The sequence below is a fragment of the Alosa alosa genome, chromosome 19, assembly GCF_017589495.1.
Source record: "Alosa alosa isolate M-15738 ecotype Scorff River chromosome 19, AALO_Geno_1.1, whole genome shotgun sequence".
Classification (NCBI taxonomy): Eukaryota; Metazoa; Chordata; class Actinopteri; order Clupeiformes; family Clupeidae; genus Alosa; species Alosa alosa.
Genome location: NC_063207.1, coordinates 9,283,728 through 9,300,437, shown reverse-complemented (window position 1 = coordinate 9,300,437; position 16,710 = coordinate 9,283,728). Strand labels below are relative to the sequence as shown.

At 44.0% G+C, this 16,710-nt stretch overlaps 2 protein-coding genes across 2 annotated transcripts; both read left to right on the top strand.

Moving 5' to 3' along the window:
- The first annotated feature begins 2,011 nt into the window (after positions 1-2,011).
- Positions 2,012-8,828, top strand: cdc25b (cell division cycle 25B). Its single transcript, XM_048228852.1, has 14 exons — positions 2,012-2,589; positions 3,117-3,199; positions 3,462-3,513; positions 4,502-4,543; positions 4,716-4,749; positions 4,855-4,962; positions 5,073-5,183; positions 5,578-5,712; positions 5,944-6,030; positions 6,145-6,324; positions 6,609-6,707; positions 6,860-6,922; positions 7,066-7,410; positions 7,570-8,828. The coding sequence occupies exons 1-14, from the start codon at positions 2,381-2,383 to the stop codon at positions 7,708-7,710; spliced, it is 1,689 nt and encodes a 562-aa protein (XP_048084809.1). The 5' UTR covers positions 2,012-2,380; the 3' UTR covers positions 7,711-8,828.
- A 4,190-nt stretch (positions 8,829-13,018) lies between these two features.
- Positions 13,019-16,463, top strand: ap5s1 (adaptor related protein complex 5 subunit sigma 1). Its single transcript, XM_048227952.1, has 4 exons — positions 13,019-13,086; positions 13,302-13,480; positions 14,916-15,207; positions 16,004-16,463. Exons 2-4 carry the CDS (start codon positions 13,317-13,319, stop codon positions 16,130-16,132), a joined length of 585 nt encoding a protein of 194 aa, XP_048083909.1. The 5' UTR covers positions 13,019-13,086; positions 13,302-13,316; the 3' UTR covers positions 16,133-16,463.
- Positions 16,464-16,710: the final 247 nt, after the last annotated feature.

Sequence of the window (16,710 nt, the reverse complement as noted above, 5' to 3'; positions counted from 1 at the left end):
CTTACACTGTGACCATTTTGTTTTTCTTCCAGTTTGTGTGTAGAACGATTCTTGTTAACTTTTTGTGAGCATGAAAACTGACAAACTGACTACAGCTTTAAACCATTTGCTTTTGTAAACAGGAGAGAACAAAACAATATTGGTTAGATACAGACTGCAACCATAAAACTCAGTCCTAGCTAAACCACCATAGAATTATACTTCCAATTCATTCATAAGGAACAGTATATGACTGTTGTCTGCTTATGTATTTGTGTATGGATGGGGCCTAGTTTTATCTAATTCAGTGTATAAAGATATAATGGCTGAGATGGGATTGCTGGTGTCCATTTTCTCATGACCACTAGACCACATGGTAACAAACAAAGCCACAGTAAAAGCGGGAAAAGGCTAGTTGACTTGTGATGGGAGAAAACATAAGCCAAATATAAAAACAAACAAGACTGAACCTAGATACAATACAACAGAAAGAACATAGGACATTTTGAAATTAGATTTAAAACTATATAAAACCTACATTTTAGGCATGGCTACTCCTGGTGTCTTTGTAAGAAACAAAATATTTGAGTCATATTTTACCGTGGGGCTTGATTTCAGCCATCACAGTGGATGATAAAATTAGATGATTGGTTTTCGATTTCATATCCAGTAGGCCACATTGCAACAAAGCCAAAGGAGGGGCAAGAAAAGTAGTCTGCGATAGGAGACAAGACAACAGAACATTAAAAACTAAAATGAATGCATCATTTCATCATCAGAACTAGCAAACATACAGGACAATGATTTTGAGGATAGTATATTTAAACCAACATTTTAGGCAGGCTTCTCCTGGTGTCTTTGTGTGAGTGTATGTAGGCCACCCCTGAGGAAGGAGTCTGGTTGGTAACCATGGCATTGGGCAAACTGCAGAGAAGCAGCAGGAGGTTCGATGTCATACTCCTGTGGGGGTTGTGGAGTTTGGTTTGTGCCTCTGTGTAGCCTAGCCTAGGCTTGCCGTACTGGGGTTCAACTGGGTACATAGACGCATCACTTGTTGCGTGTAGAGAAACACACACATAAACATGCTGTGTCTGTCCCCATGACATTCTTACCACAGAAGTAGGTCTATAGTAGCCTATGCCCTTCCTTTCCCCAAAACCTAAAGGATGGAAGATTAGCCTACTTTTTCACACACACACACATTTCCAAACATGTACACAGTCACTTTCTTATTATTGACTCAGCTAGCCTACAAAAAGAGGGTTTTTGAGTGAATAGCCTACAGTCAGTTCCTCAATGGTGAGTCTTCTCTGCTGACATCACTGAATGGTGCCATTGTTAAGTTAGGCATAATCAACCCTTCCCGAATATTTTTTTTATTTAGGGATTTAACATAACACAGTTGTGAGCTATAGATGATTATTGAGTCAAAAAGAATGCCTAGCCTTGGTTCTAATAGTCTTTTAATAGCGTTTCCAGCAACGGGCATCCTTTTTGTAACACCAGTTTTCAATAGGCTACTCAAGTAAAACAACAGTCTTGAGTAGCTTACTTGAGTAGCCTATTAGGTAGCCTTGGACTACAGTTAACTTATGTCACAAAATAAAGTTAATAATGTAACGCTATATGGATGCAACAAGCCATCTTCATTAGTTCCTATTCAGTATCGTTAGAATGGTAGGCCTACATTCCAGACTATGGTTGAGGAAGAAGAGCAAAATCATTGGCTATGTTGTTTTCGTGGGCGTCTCCGAACCACGGCTTGAAATCTTCCGCGGGAAAAGTTGGCAACAAGTTTTACTTCAATTTCCTATCTCCGCCCCAATATCAGGGTGGACTTGTATCACATGGCATTGTCAAAACATTGATTGGATGTCCAGCCTGTATTTCACATTACGCCCGCCCTTTCCACGCCTGAAATGCTTAGCTGTGATACAAAGGAAACGCAGCTGATTGGATAGACTGGATATAACAACCTTTCTGATTGGTTAGGTGGCTTACCGCTCGTGGCCTCCTCATTTTGAACATAAATAAAGGATACAATCTTGCTTCTTTTTATCTCAGTGGTGTTTGAGGGGTCGGAGGGAGTGCGTATATGGCAGCTCTCTGAGAAGCTAGGCTAAGGAAGATGTCTTTGTAGAATTTATTACTATTTTTAATCAGTCCGAACTTCCAGGGCGCTCGTCATGCTTGCTTCTGTAACTTTTTCCTCAGCAATCGAATTTTAAGGAAGAATTCGATCTTTTCCACAGTGCAATTTCTGCAGTGTGCTTGCTAACACCAGCTAACTAGCTAATCTATGATTTCGAAGGATCATAGAGGATTGGATTCCCACCACTGAATAATTTTGTTGAAACTTTCGGGCTTTTGATACGCAGAACACTGCTTTTAAATATTCAATATGGAAATGCCTCAAGACGCCGAATTCAGTCCTTTCAACCTTCACCAGGACCGCAGGCCCGACAGGAACCCCAGGCTTTCCAAACTCTCCCTGCCGGAGTTGAATGCCAAGGCTTCCCCCTGCATGAAGAATCTTTTCGCTTCGCCAACTGTCCTGTCCCCTGTGACTAATCTGGCTTTAAATATGACCAACCTTGCAGTCCTCGGAAGGTAACTGTCACATGTTTGTTTGAAATATTTTGTTTGTACTGTTTGTTAGCACGCTAATATGGCTAATGTCAATGCTGCCTAGCGCTATCGTGCTATCACCTTAATTTAGCTGTGTACTCGAGCTAATAATTGATTAACCAGGATTGTGTTACAATTAAGTTTACTGTCTTGGCAATCTGCTTTTTAGTTATATGTAGTGTTAAGTTAATGGATGACAAGCTTAGGTTCAAACATCCATTCACTTACTAATACCTTAATGTGACTTTAACGTTAACGTTACATGCTGTCGTGATCAATATCAGTATTTTTGAGAATGCCTTTGTGGTCTCGGACACTAACGTTAACCAAAAACATTAACTTTAATGCTTAGTCAGTCTTCGGTTGCGAGACTGGATAACCTGGTTGCTTGACTTTGGGGGTTAATATCAGATCTGTTAACCCTAGTATGTGGCTATTGATTTCTGTGTTTTTATGGCCATGTGGATATGTCCTAATCACTCACCCCGTAACCATTTGTATTCCTTTAGTCAATGTGAAACCCCAAAACGTAAGAAGAATGTCCCGCTTTTAAAGATACCTTCCTATGCCTCTGACGCTTCCTCAGATGCCGGTGAGTAACGTCAATTTCATTCAGTGTTCTGGGTGATGTGTGTAATGAATGAAAATGTTCCACTCTGTTTCCATTCACGTCATACTGTTCATGGGTAATTTTCTGTAACCTGCACGTCTGAGTGTTTAGATGCTTGCTTAGTATTCCCCTGAGTTTTTACTCTGACCTAGTCATTATAATGACTAGACACCAGACTTTGTGCTTATACCAGAATTTCAGGTGTCAGATTTTCATTCTTTTCATTCTTTGCCCTTCTCTGTAGGTCTTGGAATGGATTCTCCTGGGCCAATAGACACTGTGGATGTTGAACTGACGTAAGCTGCTCTAATGTGTTTTGTATATATGCGTGTCTGCTCAGTCCAAAATTGCAGACAGACTCTCAGTAGACCATATAACGTTAGAGATTATAACAGTAATCCTCAAGCCAAGCCAGCACAGTGCAAAAGTCTGATTAAAGATCATTAGCCCAATGAGCCAGTCTCCCTCACTTTCCTCTGGGGGGCTTTAGGATGTTCTGTTGGAAGGGGGGAGGGTGAGAGGAGAGGGGGTGTCCATACCTTCTCTTTGACTGCAGAGCAGAATGTAATTTAATTTGGAGTGTACAGGCTTATGGACATGGAGCATGTGGGCTTTGTCTCAAGGGCTCAGGACCCGAGAGCAACTGTTGCATCCTGAGAGGGAGGATTCATGCCATGATGTGGTGGCTGGTGTGTTCTTCACTGCTTGTCCAGCTGTTTGCGCGTGTCCTGCTGCACTTATCAATGGTGGGGTGTGGGGGTCAAGGCACGCTTTCCATGCACTCTGAGCGTGTATTGTGTGTGCATTGAGTGGGGTGGGGGGGTTGGGGAACTGACCGCCTGTACACCCCCAATTCCCTCTCTCCATTTGTCCCATTTCCTTCTGAATGAGGCACACTCCTGTCCTCCTCCTCCACAATCTCATTCACTTGCTTGGGCCCCCCCCCCCAGCATACATTTTCTCTCGTCTCCGTGGTGGTGGCAACAAAGGACTCTGACCGGGGAGGGGGGGGTTAGCGTTGCATGGGCATATGGTGGATTAGCCGGCGCACACATGGTCCTCTGTCTCAAGAAGAGGAAAAAAGATACACACACACACTCTTTCTCTCTGAAGTAGCTGTTTAGCATACAGGTGGGCATTGCTGGAGTTTCCAACAACCCGCTCACTAATTTAGCAATCTAGGAACTCAATGCCTTTGTGCTCTGATGGAATTTAATGAGTTAACGGTTTCCCCCATGAAGGTCTAACAGTCTTTTTTTTTTTTTTTTTTCTCCCTGGTTTTAGGTTTGAAAAGGCCATGCAAAGAGTGGGCGAACAAGGCAACGAGTGAGTAGTTTCTCCTTATTGATTTCAGTTGTGGTTAGTGTAACGCTGTAAGACTGATCCATGGGGAATATCCTGATGCGTTATCCACAGTCAGTCCCACTGGGAGTTTTTCTGTTATGTTTCTCAGCTGAGTAATTAAAACAATTTTTGCCCACTCTTATTGCTCTTGCAGGAAGGTGCCTATTAGAAGAATCCATTCCCTTCCGGTAAGTCAAAAAGGTTTTTTATTGTTCTTTGCTTAGTGCACAATCTGTGCCTGTTTATATGCGTACAACATTGCTAGTGTGCTTACAAGCTCTTTTTGTCTGTAGACTCGGTTGTTGGGAGAGAGCCCCACATTTAAGAAAAAGGATTTAGACCCCCGAAGCTTTGGCATCTTCACTCAGGCTCACTCTGACTCCAACAAGGAAAACATACAGGTGTGTACTTCTGTACATGTTGTTTCTATGTACACATGTGATTGTTGGCTGTTAGCAGTTAGTTTTTTTTTTTTTTTTTCTTCTAATATATTTTTCTCCTTATGTTGCAGGATGGCTCCGTGTTTAAGAAGCCATCGCTCCCAGTCTCGCGCTCCCGCCTCCGCTCTAGCCCCAACAGAGATGCTTTTGCTCCACGACCCAATTCTGCTCCTGCACTTATGGTACTTACAAGCATTTACATTTATTCATTTGGCAGGTGTTTTTCCAAAGCGACTTATAGCAATAGAATGGCATATGAGACACTGCAGAGGAGACCTTAGCTAGGAAATACCAAGCAAACAAACTGACCACCTTCTCAATAATGCCAAGACATAATCTTGTATGGACCCTTTCAGGAGGTCATTATCAGCATCATAGTTGGCCCCACAAGACTTCCTTTTTAACATTCCATATGTTATCTTAATCCAGAGGAAGTAGATTGGGGCCCAAATAGAATGTTCAAGCATTGTTTGTGTTTACCTTGTTGAAAGGGTCCATACTTTCGTGATCTTAGTTTTTACCCATTCTGTGTAACCTCTCTGGGTCCATTAGTGAAAAACTTCTTTCCCCCTCCAGCTCTCCCCACCCTCCACCAGTCACTTTGCTTCACTAGACGACAGCAGCCCCCTCTTCCTGCGGCGCTCCTCGCTCACCAGCAGTCTCCAGGACGACGATGACGATGGCTTCCTTGATGTCCTGGATGACATGGAGGTTTGTGTGTGTGTTCTAGAGGTGTTGCAATCAACCAATGTTTGTTATGGTGCAATTCCACGCAAAACTGTCACGTCCATAACGCCAACTAAATACAATAGCATTGTGTTGCCGTTATGGATGTGACAGTTTTGCCCTTTGTTAGTTTTCATCTCTGCGTGTGTGAGTGCACATTTTCATATGAGGGTATGCATGTGAACACTTGGTCATTCTCTTACTTTTCTTTCTCAGAATGAGTCAGACGTTCCGGTGGGCATGGCCAGTCTCCTCACGGCTCCCCTGGTGACCACCAGACAACCCGCAGAGGACATTGGCCTGGTAGGTAGCCTCCCTCGCTAGCCATCTACCACATTGGTCAAACAGGTCTCTGATAAATGCCTGACGTGTGTGTGTGTGTGTGTGTGTGTGTGTGTGTGTGTCTCCCTCCACCAGCCGTTGATTCGGTGTCGGCCGCGGGGTCTCTTCCGTTCGCCGTCCATGCCCAACCCACAGGTGCGCTTTCAACTCAAGAGGCAAGAGCGCCTGGACGACAACACGCCAACCAGGGTGAAGAGGAGGCGCAGTCTGGCCGGCACGCACTTCTCAGAGGAAATTGAACAGCCCCAACAGACGGTATGAATCGCTGCCATCATATTTTTCCATACTCTGTGCAATACATTACTCATTGTCTGAATGATCAGCAAACCAGTTGGGTGTTTACTATTTGAATGTGTACAATGAAATGGCCATTTATAAGGTGCCCCAGGCATAGTTTAATGTATTGTTTGTGATTTGTTTCTAATCAGCTATAGATGAGCGTGTCCTCCTGTTGAAACACACATGCTTGCACACACAAGCTCTTACCACCCTTCCCTCTTTAGACCTTGTGTTTTAAATCTGGTTTTCCCACTCTGCAGGCATGTGCTCAGGTTCAAAGATCAAAGTCATTCTGCCAGACTGAGATTGAGAAGCTGCTGGACAGCGACACCAACAACTTCATTGGAGATTTCACCAAGGTGAGTTACATGCCCTCACCACACCTCACCCATGTTCCAAGACTCTTGAAAGTCAGAAATATTTATTTGACTTGCTGACTTGCTTGCTGCACCATGACATTGTAATTGTGTTGGCTGAACTGGAGAGATTAACTTTCTCTTTCTTTGCACAGCCCTTTGCTTTGCCCACTGTTGATGGCAAACACCAGGACCTGAAGTACATCACGCCTGATATGGTGAGTGGAGATATAAATACCCCTCCCTCTTTCTGCTTATATCTCATCCCCACAGTGGTGCTTCCTGTTCATGATGTCACTTCCTGTCACTCTTATCCAGTCATTGTATGCTGACGTGTGTTTGTTTTGTGCACGTGTTTCAGATGGTGGCAGCGCTTGATGGGAGATTCAACGAGCTTGTGGAGCGTGTGATCGTCATCGACTGTCGGTACCCATACGAGTTCGAAGGCGGTCACATCAAGGGTGCGTTAAACCTGCACCAGGAGGAGCAAATTGAGGACTTCCTGATGAAGACGCCCATTGTCCCATCATGCCAGGGGAAGCGGGTGGTGATCGTGTTCCACTGCGAGTTCTCCTCAGAACGTGGGCCCCGCATGGCGCGCTTTGTGCGTGAGCGTGACCGGGCCCTCAACGAGTACCCCCACCTCCACTACCCTGAGCTCTACGTCCTCAAGGGGGGCTACAAGGAGTTCTTCCCCCTTCACCAGGTGTGTGTGTGTTTTTTGTATCGTGGTGTTGTCTACTAAGACGAGAAATGTAGGCAAAGTGCTTGTTGGTACGGCAAAGAAATTGCTTGAATTTGACTTATTTGAACACCTTTTTGGTGTAGTGACAACCCTAATTTTTGTCTGCGTTGGTTTGTGCAGTTGGAGTGTGAGCCGCAGTCATACCGGCCGATGCACCATGAGGACTACAGGGAAGACCTGAGAAAGTTCCGGCTTAAGAGTCGCACATGGGCTGGGGAGCGCAGCAAACGAGACCTTTACAGTCGCCTGAAAAAGCTCTGACCACACTCAGTAGTCCTACTCACTCACTCATACATTCTCATTCTCACTGCCATTTTAACAACATTCTACTTCAGCACACACTTCCATTTGTGCATCCTCCTTTGCGCATACATACTGTACTCCATATACTCTCCACAAACACGCCCACGCACACACCAACTCTTATTCAGAAATATTTCAGCTCAGGTTCAAATGTTTCCCTTTTTAATTGAAGCACTTATTGTAATGTTTTGAATTGAGTTAAAGTGCTGACTTCAGTTTAAGTTTTGTGTTTTAAAATCGTTTCCATTTTATTTGGCTAATTTAGGATTTCTCACTGCTACGGTGAGAATGTTATATTAATGGTCAGTGTCCATGTGTGTGTGCTCCATTCTAAGGTCTTTCAAAAGTTTTTATCAAGGATTCTCTCGAGTGTGTCTGTGTACACATGCGTCATGGAGATGTAGTGTGTAGGTTATTGTGATTTTATTTCTACTATCTATTAGAATTATTTATTTGGCAGGGCTTGTCTCCCTGAAATATTTATCATATAAGTTATTCATGCTTACATTTTCTTTCAAAAAGGCTGATGCCATGTACACACAGACTGTCCAGGAAATCCTTGTAAGAAGCTAACCACTTCTCCAACCTGCCCCCACCCCTCCATCTTCCTTGTGCTTTGCACTGACTGGGACTTGTGGTGTTAACCTTGTATTGTACTTACCCATTACTGAAACTTGAAATGTTTAGGGAGACTGGAGAGGTTTGGGGTGTGTGTGTGTGTGTGTGTGTGTGTGTGTGTGTGTGCTAAGTGACTGACTAACAAGTGTTCCAGGGAAGTAGCGAGGTCTGATTGGAATGCTGCAGGACGGCCTGTAATATCACCTTTTGCTTGTGATGTTTTTTTTTTTTTTTTTTTTTTTTTTTTTTTTTTTTTCTCCCTTCTCCCTTGTTCCCCCCTGGAGACCTCTATTGTAGTGTGTGTGTTGTGAGGTTTTGTAATTACATTGTGAATATTGCTGTACATTTGGCTGTGAATATGTACAAATGTGGTACTGTGTGGAGACCTCAGATGTGTATATCTTGTGTGTGTTGTACTGGAGGAGATGTGTGTGGCGAGAATAAACATCTGGACAGAATTTTAAGCCTAGTTTTGTCCTACTTACAGTTCTAACATGCGGTGGTATCTGTTTTGTGCTTCCATATCAAAAACATTCCCAGGGAGGGAAACTCTGACCCAATTTTAGAAACAGTCACTGGCGAACAGTGCTTGTGTTCAATCCATTTTCAAATCCTCCCGCCAAGCTGGGGCCTGAAGTCGTTTGCACGTGCCCACACACACATTCCTGAACTCCACCACAGGGGAGGGGCCGGTTAATTCTCCACTACTCCCATGACGTGCCCTAGCAAAACCTTTGCCTGTGTAAAGTGTGTGTGGAAGTGTGCGTGAGAACGTGAGCATTTGTGTATATGACAGTTCTTCTGTGTGAGGGGGGTAGTAATGTACTAAATTTCTGTCTTCAACAGTAATCCGCAGTAGGGATTTTTTTTTTTCGGACCAGGTTTAAAATTTGAGTTCCCACGCATATTAAGTGGCGGACCATTATGTCAGTTTAGGCAATTAATGTAAAAAAAAAACATTTGACACCTATTTCTGTTGCACGTCGGTGATCTTGTCAGTAAATTTTAGGTTGGCAGTGTCTACAGGCTCACTGTAGCTCACTTCAAAACCGAAGTACACACCGAACCGTGAATTTTGTGTACCATTACATGTTGAGTGAGATTTAGTATGGGTGTGTTTTCAAGCACAAATGCATAAGGGAGGTTATAGGTCATGCATGTGACTTGATTCACAATTTTTCCTCACACGCTAACTCTCGTGCATAAAGTAAAGATACAAAACCAAGTGGAGTTACGGGGGAGGACCAACTAATAGCAACACACAGGGCCACGTGCATTCCACACGTGAATACTTTTGAGGGAAGCCGTCTGGCCTCATGCCAAGTTTTCAAATCCTGCTGCAGGCAGATCGAGTGTGTGTGTGTGTGTGTGCGAAACAGGGAGGGAAGGAGGTAGAAAAAAATAGGGAAGTGGAAGACTCTTATTTTTAGAGGCTCAGGGTTCACAGAGAGTATTGTCTTCAGCTGCCGTAGGCTCCTGCTGTGGTCTTTGTGTGTGTGCGTGTGTGTTGATGTTGAGAGTGTCACTATGCTTGCTGGGGAGAAGTTTTCTCAGTCAAACTGTGTAGATGCCTGCAGCCCAGTCCACAGAATCTTTAGAGCTTTCCGGGGGTCCATGAGAATGTTGCATTAAACAGATCCCTGTAATGCAGCTTGGTTGCAGCGCCTTTTGTGCTTGGCTCTCTCTGTGTGGTGTTTGCATTGTCAGAGCTTTTCTCTGTTCAAACTCACAAGCTTGAGTGTTATTGGCTGAAAGGGAACGCTCATCTCTATGACGATAACCACATCCTGTTTTGTCTTTCAGCTGCTGGAAACATGACAAAAAAAAAAAAGAAAAACACACACATGGCACGCTCACACGGTCTCACACACACGAGCTAGCCCCTCTGCGCAGATGCCATGTGCCTTATTGAATTGCCTAATTAGAAATCAATCCATGTCAGAATTTGCTCAATTACAGCGGTAATGAGATAAGTGGGCCTTGAAGCAGATTTGATTTACTGAAAAACAAAATCACAAATGTGTATTCAGTCTATTTCACTTATAGGAAAAAACTTATGATTTTTTTGTCTTTGTTGCTCTCTTTCTCTCTCTCTCTCTCTCTCTACCACTTGTTAGTGTGAGCTATCCGTGAACCTTTCCCGCTGTGCAGAAAATGTTTGCGCACCAGTTGGTTTTTGCATGCATGCATCCCGACTGTAATGTGTGGCTGTGAGTCTGCTGAATCTAAATACTTAAGTGTGTGTGTGTGTGTGTGTGGATAGGGTTAAGAGGCCCCACTGCCCTGCTGTGTTAAACAAGCATGACCAGCAGCTGTTAAATAACAGCTGCCCTTTTGTATGTGCTCTTGTGTGCTTGAGTTCATCCCATACTCTGCATCTGCATCTCAGTAAGACCAGTTCAGAATTTCCCTTGAATAAAACTGAAATGTCATGTCATCTAACTAACCTCAAAACATGGTGTTATTTTGTGTGGACTACACTGGTTGTCCTTGGTCATTGTTTGGTTTATTCGCAACACTGTAGTCATTATTAAACCTTTACAAGGCCACCCAGAAATTCAAATGAACTGAATGAGTAAGCCATCAGTGTTGTGTGTGTGTGTGTGTGTGTGTGTGTGTGTGTGTGTGTGTGTGTGTGTGTGTGTGTGTGTGTGTGTATGTGTGTGTGTGTGTGTGTGTGTGAGGTGGTGTATGTGTGAGAGCATGTTTATGTCAGATGAAGGAACAAAGCATTTTCATAGCTTGCTAAATTGTCACTACGCAAATAATTTACAGGAAACATGCAGTATGCATGACATGAAGCAGAAGATGAAGTTGGACATTGTGTGAACTGTCATGGTATAATTCACACCAGCAAAGTATGAATTCAGAAAGCATCTTCTGATTATGGGTTTCTGCATGGCTAAATGTGTCTAACCTTGTATAAATGAGTCTAAATGAGGCCATTGAATTTCACAGTGGCTAAGTGTATCACAGTTTCTGCTTTATTGTAGTCTTCCGCTGGTACATCGGTCCTTCCTTGGTCTTAAAACTGTTGAGAAGTGAAAACCTGACATTACAGTTGAATGAAACAGATCAAATGCATCTGGAGTTATCAATTGCTGCACAATGTCTGCAGCCCCTCTAACTCAAACCCAACCCAGGGTCCTTTGTGTTCCTTTTGGAGGTTTCTTCTTCTTCTTCTTCTTAAATTCTAGCTCGTTCCTCTTTAGGGGAAATGAAAATGGGCTCTTGCTCTCTTTTGGTTAGCACACACCTCGTCAACAGGAAGGGTGTGAGTCACACACCCCCACATGCACGCACACACACACACACACACACACACACACACACACACACACAGAGAAATCATAGCATAATTGCTTGGATCAGACACAGATTATTACTGTTGACCTTACAGTGTCTGAGAACTATTAGGCCAATCACATCCTAGATGGAGCGAACCGGAGGAACTTGAAAATAATAAAGGGAAGGATTGTGAAAGAGGGGTGTGACAGACAAAAACTATACAGCCAAGCTTTTACTTAAATCAGCTCTCGTGTGTTTGTGTGTGAAAGAGAGTGTGTAGCCTATATAAGTGTGTGTGTGTGTGTGTGTGTGTGTGAGAGAGAGAGAGAGAGAGAGAGAGAGAATGTGTGTAAGTCTGCATGTGAGTTTGCGACTCTGTGTGGTCAGTTTTTCCTAAAGTTATTACCAAAGCTGCAATATATCACTCTCGTACACTCCTCACGCGTATAGTTCTCTATTGTCTATGACAAAATAAGCGATGTGAGCAGAAAACTACATTAACTGTCTACAGCACATGTCTGGACTCACATGGCATGAGAAGGTGCCTCGTGCTGAGCCTAGTACAGTACTCTGCCAAAACCAACTGCAAGAGTAATGAGTCATTAGCATGCCACAGCAGTGACTGCCTGTCCAGAGCAATTCTGGACCACTTCTTACAGCTATATCAGTGCCATTACAAATCTCAGCTGAAACCAGGCTTCAGCAGGAGACAGATCTATGATACCAACAGGTCCCAGCTGCCAACACAACCCTCACAGACAGAGGTCCCCCAACTGTTTCTAAGTGCTTCTCCAGCTTGATCCTTTTGGTCTACTAAGTGACCGTTAAGCATCCTGTGCGCTGAAGTCATTTACACCATTTTCCTCACATGAACCCCATTTATATTCCAGTTTTAAAAAATCTGGGATAGAAAGTGTTTATGCACACTTCTATAACGATAAAGTATACTAATGGGACTTCTCTGTTCCCGTATAGAAGGCATTAATGCAATGATTGAATAATACTATTGTAAAACTAAGTAAGAGTCAGCATAAGACAAGAATACTTCAATGTAAATCAGGGCTCATGTTGCATGCAGATGTCAGAAAAATGTATACAGGTACAGTTAAGCGTGAGGGTGGGGTGTGCCTCTCTTCAGATAATGCATCATAAATGTAGGTTACTGTGGTGGAATTATGTGCATAAAGAACACTCATACTGTACTCATATTTTACAGCTTGCTTCATATATCATAACCAGATGATAGATACACGAACATAATCTGCACACTTTTCACTTTGAATAAGAAACGGCACCTAAGGTTGCATTACTAGTGAAACACTGCCACCTATTGTTTGTCTTTTTGAATAACATACAGACCCTCGCAGTCATGGGTTGCTGTCACGTGAGTAAACACGGAAGTGTCTACCAGTCCATAATAAGAAAGGGGTAAGTTTTGTTCTGTTACGTTTACTAACATCTCGTATGTAACTTTGAGTCAATTACATCTTAATAAAATACATGTAACTAAGTGTGAATGTTTAGTAGGCTAATGCATCTCTACTACCCTAGGCTAGGCTTCAAAGTAAAGATATGTAGCTGACGTTTGGCTTTTGCATTTTAAGCACACACATGATTATTAAGGTGTTATTTTTTCCATATAGGAACCAAATGACACCATGGTATGCTGTTTTCTCATCCACACCGTGTGTTCGGTGAACGCCCTATCTGCCGGTAGCTCCCGCGTGCTCTACTCCCGCGTGTTTGGGCCAGAGGACAACCCAGAGACCGACCCGGAGAGGAGACGCCTCCTTCAGAAGGAGAGACTCCTCCACTTGGCCCGGTAGGCCCACCTCAGCCCTATGCGCGAACAAGCGATACGCACTCGCTTGTCATGAGTAGGCTATTGTTATGGTAATACAAAGGCCTGGTAGTGAAGCCATTAGCTGCGAAACTGTAGGCCTATTCTTGCAATCAATGCACTTATCATACACATCTTCCTTCACCTCCTTTGACCACCAGCACTAGGCCTACCTCTCTGTCGATACACTTGGCTAGTACTGTAGGCTACATACTCCTGTACTCTCATCCTCTGGTAGTAATACAGTATGTATTGTTGTAGGTACCTTAGGTTAGGTTTAGGGTTAGCATTGCTTTGCATTGTAGCTTGATGTTATACATGGTATGCTTCATTTTGTTAATCACTTTGGATAAACTTTGGATGTGTCTGCTACATGAATAAACATAAATGTTTAAAGCAATGCATGACGGGATTAACACAAAATGCCCTGTATGAAGTCTAGCTAGCATGCATTGCATGCATTGGCCAGTGCTGTGCCACTGCATGAAGCCGAACCTTTGACTGGGACGAAACTACCATAGGCTACACCACCCAATGACTTAGGCCTGTTCATATGCCATGTTATTAATGTAGGCACAATATTGTTTTGCTTTAATAGTTCGCTAATAGTTAGATTAGATATCTAATATTGTGGGCACTGGGCAGATTCATCCACAGGCTGGTAGGGCAGTAGTTAGAGCTGAAAACTTCTACAGTGGACTTGAGTTCAAGATCCTGCAGAAACTTATTATATGCTTCAAAAGGGTTTTCTGTTAAGCTGACAATTACCTTTCGAACTACTGGGCAGGAACACTTCAAAAGAGAGGGTTTATTGATTTGGCCTTTGTTAAATATCTATCAGACTTGTGCGGACTACAAAGCACACTTTGCCATTCTTGCATTGTTTTTTCATTACAACGCAGGTGGCCCTAGAGGCTAGAGTGGATTCGAAGCCTTGAGAGATGTGCCACATTTCAACACATCTGGCTGGAAAGCTTTATGAAGCTTCATCTCGCCACCAATACATCTCATGCAGAGCTCCCCTAAAGAGCAGCACCCCCCTAGAAGTAGCAGTTTTTTAACTTTAGTCCAAACCTAAGCGTTTGGTTTAAAGCTGAGCTGAGTCTCTTAGGCCTATCTGAAACACTGTAAATGTCAAAGAGCCCAGAGCCCAGAGCCCATTCAACCCCTAACTAAGCCCAAATATTTATGAGAAATGTTGATATTAAAATAGACTTCAAGGGTGATTGGGAGTGGGAGCAGAAAACCCTGGTTGAAGCGGACTTTTTCTCTTTTTTGTCTGGTCGTTTGTTTGTCCTGCTCCCAGGTCAGACATTTGGATGTGCGGACTTTAAAAATTACTCTTTGATATTAAAATGGAAACGTCTGTTTCTCTGTTACTTTTCCACCCTCCGTGGCCTCTCTGGCCTGCTCTCAGACGCGTGCGGACTGCGGTGGGTTTGTGCCATGACGCGGCGGGCAGTGCGTGCGTGGAGTGTGTGTTGGGCGAGGAGGCAGTGGCGTTGGGCGAGGCCGAGTTTGGCGTCCTGCGTCTCAGCGCCGGGGAACCGTTCCCTGTGGAACGGACTGTTCTGTGGCTGGGGGTGCAGAACCTGGCCTTCAGTCTGGTCTGTGACGTGCACGAGAACCTGCTGCTAGCTGAGGGAACCTTGCGGAACCTCGCTCGGCACTGCATGGAGGAGTTACGGCTTCTGGGACCGGGCAGTGAGGTAAGACATCTTCATCTTCATCATCATCATCATCATCATCACCATCATCTTCATCACCACCATCTAAACCAGGGGTGTCAAACTCATATTAGGTGATGGGCCGGATTTGTTGGAATGAGACCTTGTGGGAGCCCATCTTTGTCATTATCATTTTTCTGCATGGGTATCAGTACAAATAATGTACTGCTATTTCTCTCTTGAAATGCCCTACTTCCATGTTAGTTTTCCTGCTTCTTCCTTCCTGAGGGTGGTTTGTAGTGCTAGGTTTATTCAATTTATCATATTATAGAGATATTGCTCATTGTTGAAGACAACTGGATGTGAATATCTTTTTTTTTCTAATTTTCCCTTCCTAGGCTACCTAAAACATCTAGGGGGCCATATGAAACCTGCTGGCGGGCCTGATCTGGTCCCCGGGCCTTATGTTTGACACCCCTGATCTAAACCTTTGAAGTTCGCCTACAAAAAGGACCCAATGCTGCCATCTTTGCCCATATAAGGCAGCTTTGGGTCTTTTTTGTAGGGGAACTTCAGAGGTCTGTTGTCTTCATCACCCTCACTATCATCGTCACTGTCACCACCACTTTCCTCATTAGAACCATTGTTCTTGTTGTCATATTTGTTATCAGGTCATTGAAACCTCCATTACCTTTATGATATTGTAATTAACATAATTAACACATTGAGTTACCAGTATACTTCATCAAGTTGTCAGCGCTCTCAGCATTATCAACATGAGTGGACCCTTTTAGCTACAGTCTTCTCACAGTCTATCTTACTACGCCACCTCTCTCAGATCCTGTTGAAAAGTGACCGCATCGACGCCCTGCTCCACCGCTACCTTCCTCATGGGCAGCTCCTCTTCCTCAACCACCGGTTCACTCACCTTCTGGACAAAGAGCTGAGCGCCTACGGCAGCAAATGAGCCCAGTGGTCACCTCCACCCGACTGCTCCATGTGACACTGAACTCCAGGGCCCACTCTGACCCGAGCCGTGCCGACAGCGACAGAGGCAGGCTGAATCTCGCTGGTGGTTTCTTGGTGTTTTATGCCCCCAACGTTGTCTTCAAGGCAGCGCTGCCTGGAAGGCACTAGGGTTAGGCATGGGTTAGGGTTGGGGTTAGGTTTAGGATTAGGTGCCTTTAAGTCAGCGATGGCAGCGCTGCCTGGAAGACGACGTTGGGGGCATAAAACACCATCGAGCCTCAGTGGTGGTCTTCATGGTGATTGTGAAGTTAATGTCAGAATGGGTGGGTCGGGGGCTGAGGACTATACAGGATCCCTCCTCTGCCACTATGTTGGGCAGTAACTCTGGCAAAGCCTTGGACAGTGGGATGCTGAGGACTGACACGTAATGTACATCCTGAGTTGTCCACAAAGGGGTGCTAGTTTCACAATTTTGTTAACTTCAAATTTAGAAATAGGAGAGGTGTTCATGTGTGTTTGACTCCATGTGTGTGTGTGTAGGCTGACCATTTTGTTATACTTAGGGTGCAGTGGGAT

Coding starts and splice junctions, on each gene's coding strand:
- ap5s1 (XM_048227952.1), top strand. CDS start 13,317: ATGGTATGCTGTTTTCTCATCCACACCGTGTGTTCGGTGAACGCCCTA. Junction 13,481..14,915: donor AGACTCCTCCACTTGGCCCG/GTAGGCCCACCT, acceptor GCCTGCTCTCAG/ACGCGTGCGGACTGCGGTGG. Junction 15,208..16,003: donor TTCTGGGACCGGGCAGTGAG/GTAAGACATCTT, acceptor CACCTCTCTCAG/ATCCTGTTGAAAAGTGACCG.
- cdc25b (XM_048228852.1), top strand. CDS start 2,381: ATGGAAATGCCTCAAGACGCCGAATTCAGTCCTTTCAACCTTCACCAG. Junction 4,544..4,715: donor GTGGGCGAACAAGGCAACGA/GTGAGTAGTTTC, acceptor TTGCTCTTGCAG/GAAGGTGCCTATTAGAAGAA. Junction 4,750..4,854: donor GAAGAATCCATTCCCTTCCG/GTAAGTCAAAAA, acceptor TTTTGTCTGTAG/ACTCGGTTGTTGGGAGAGAG.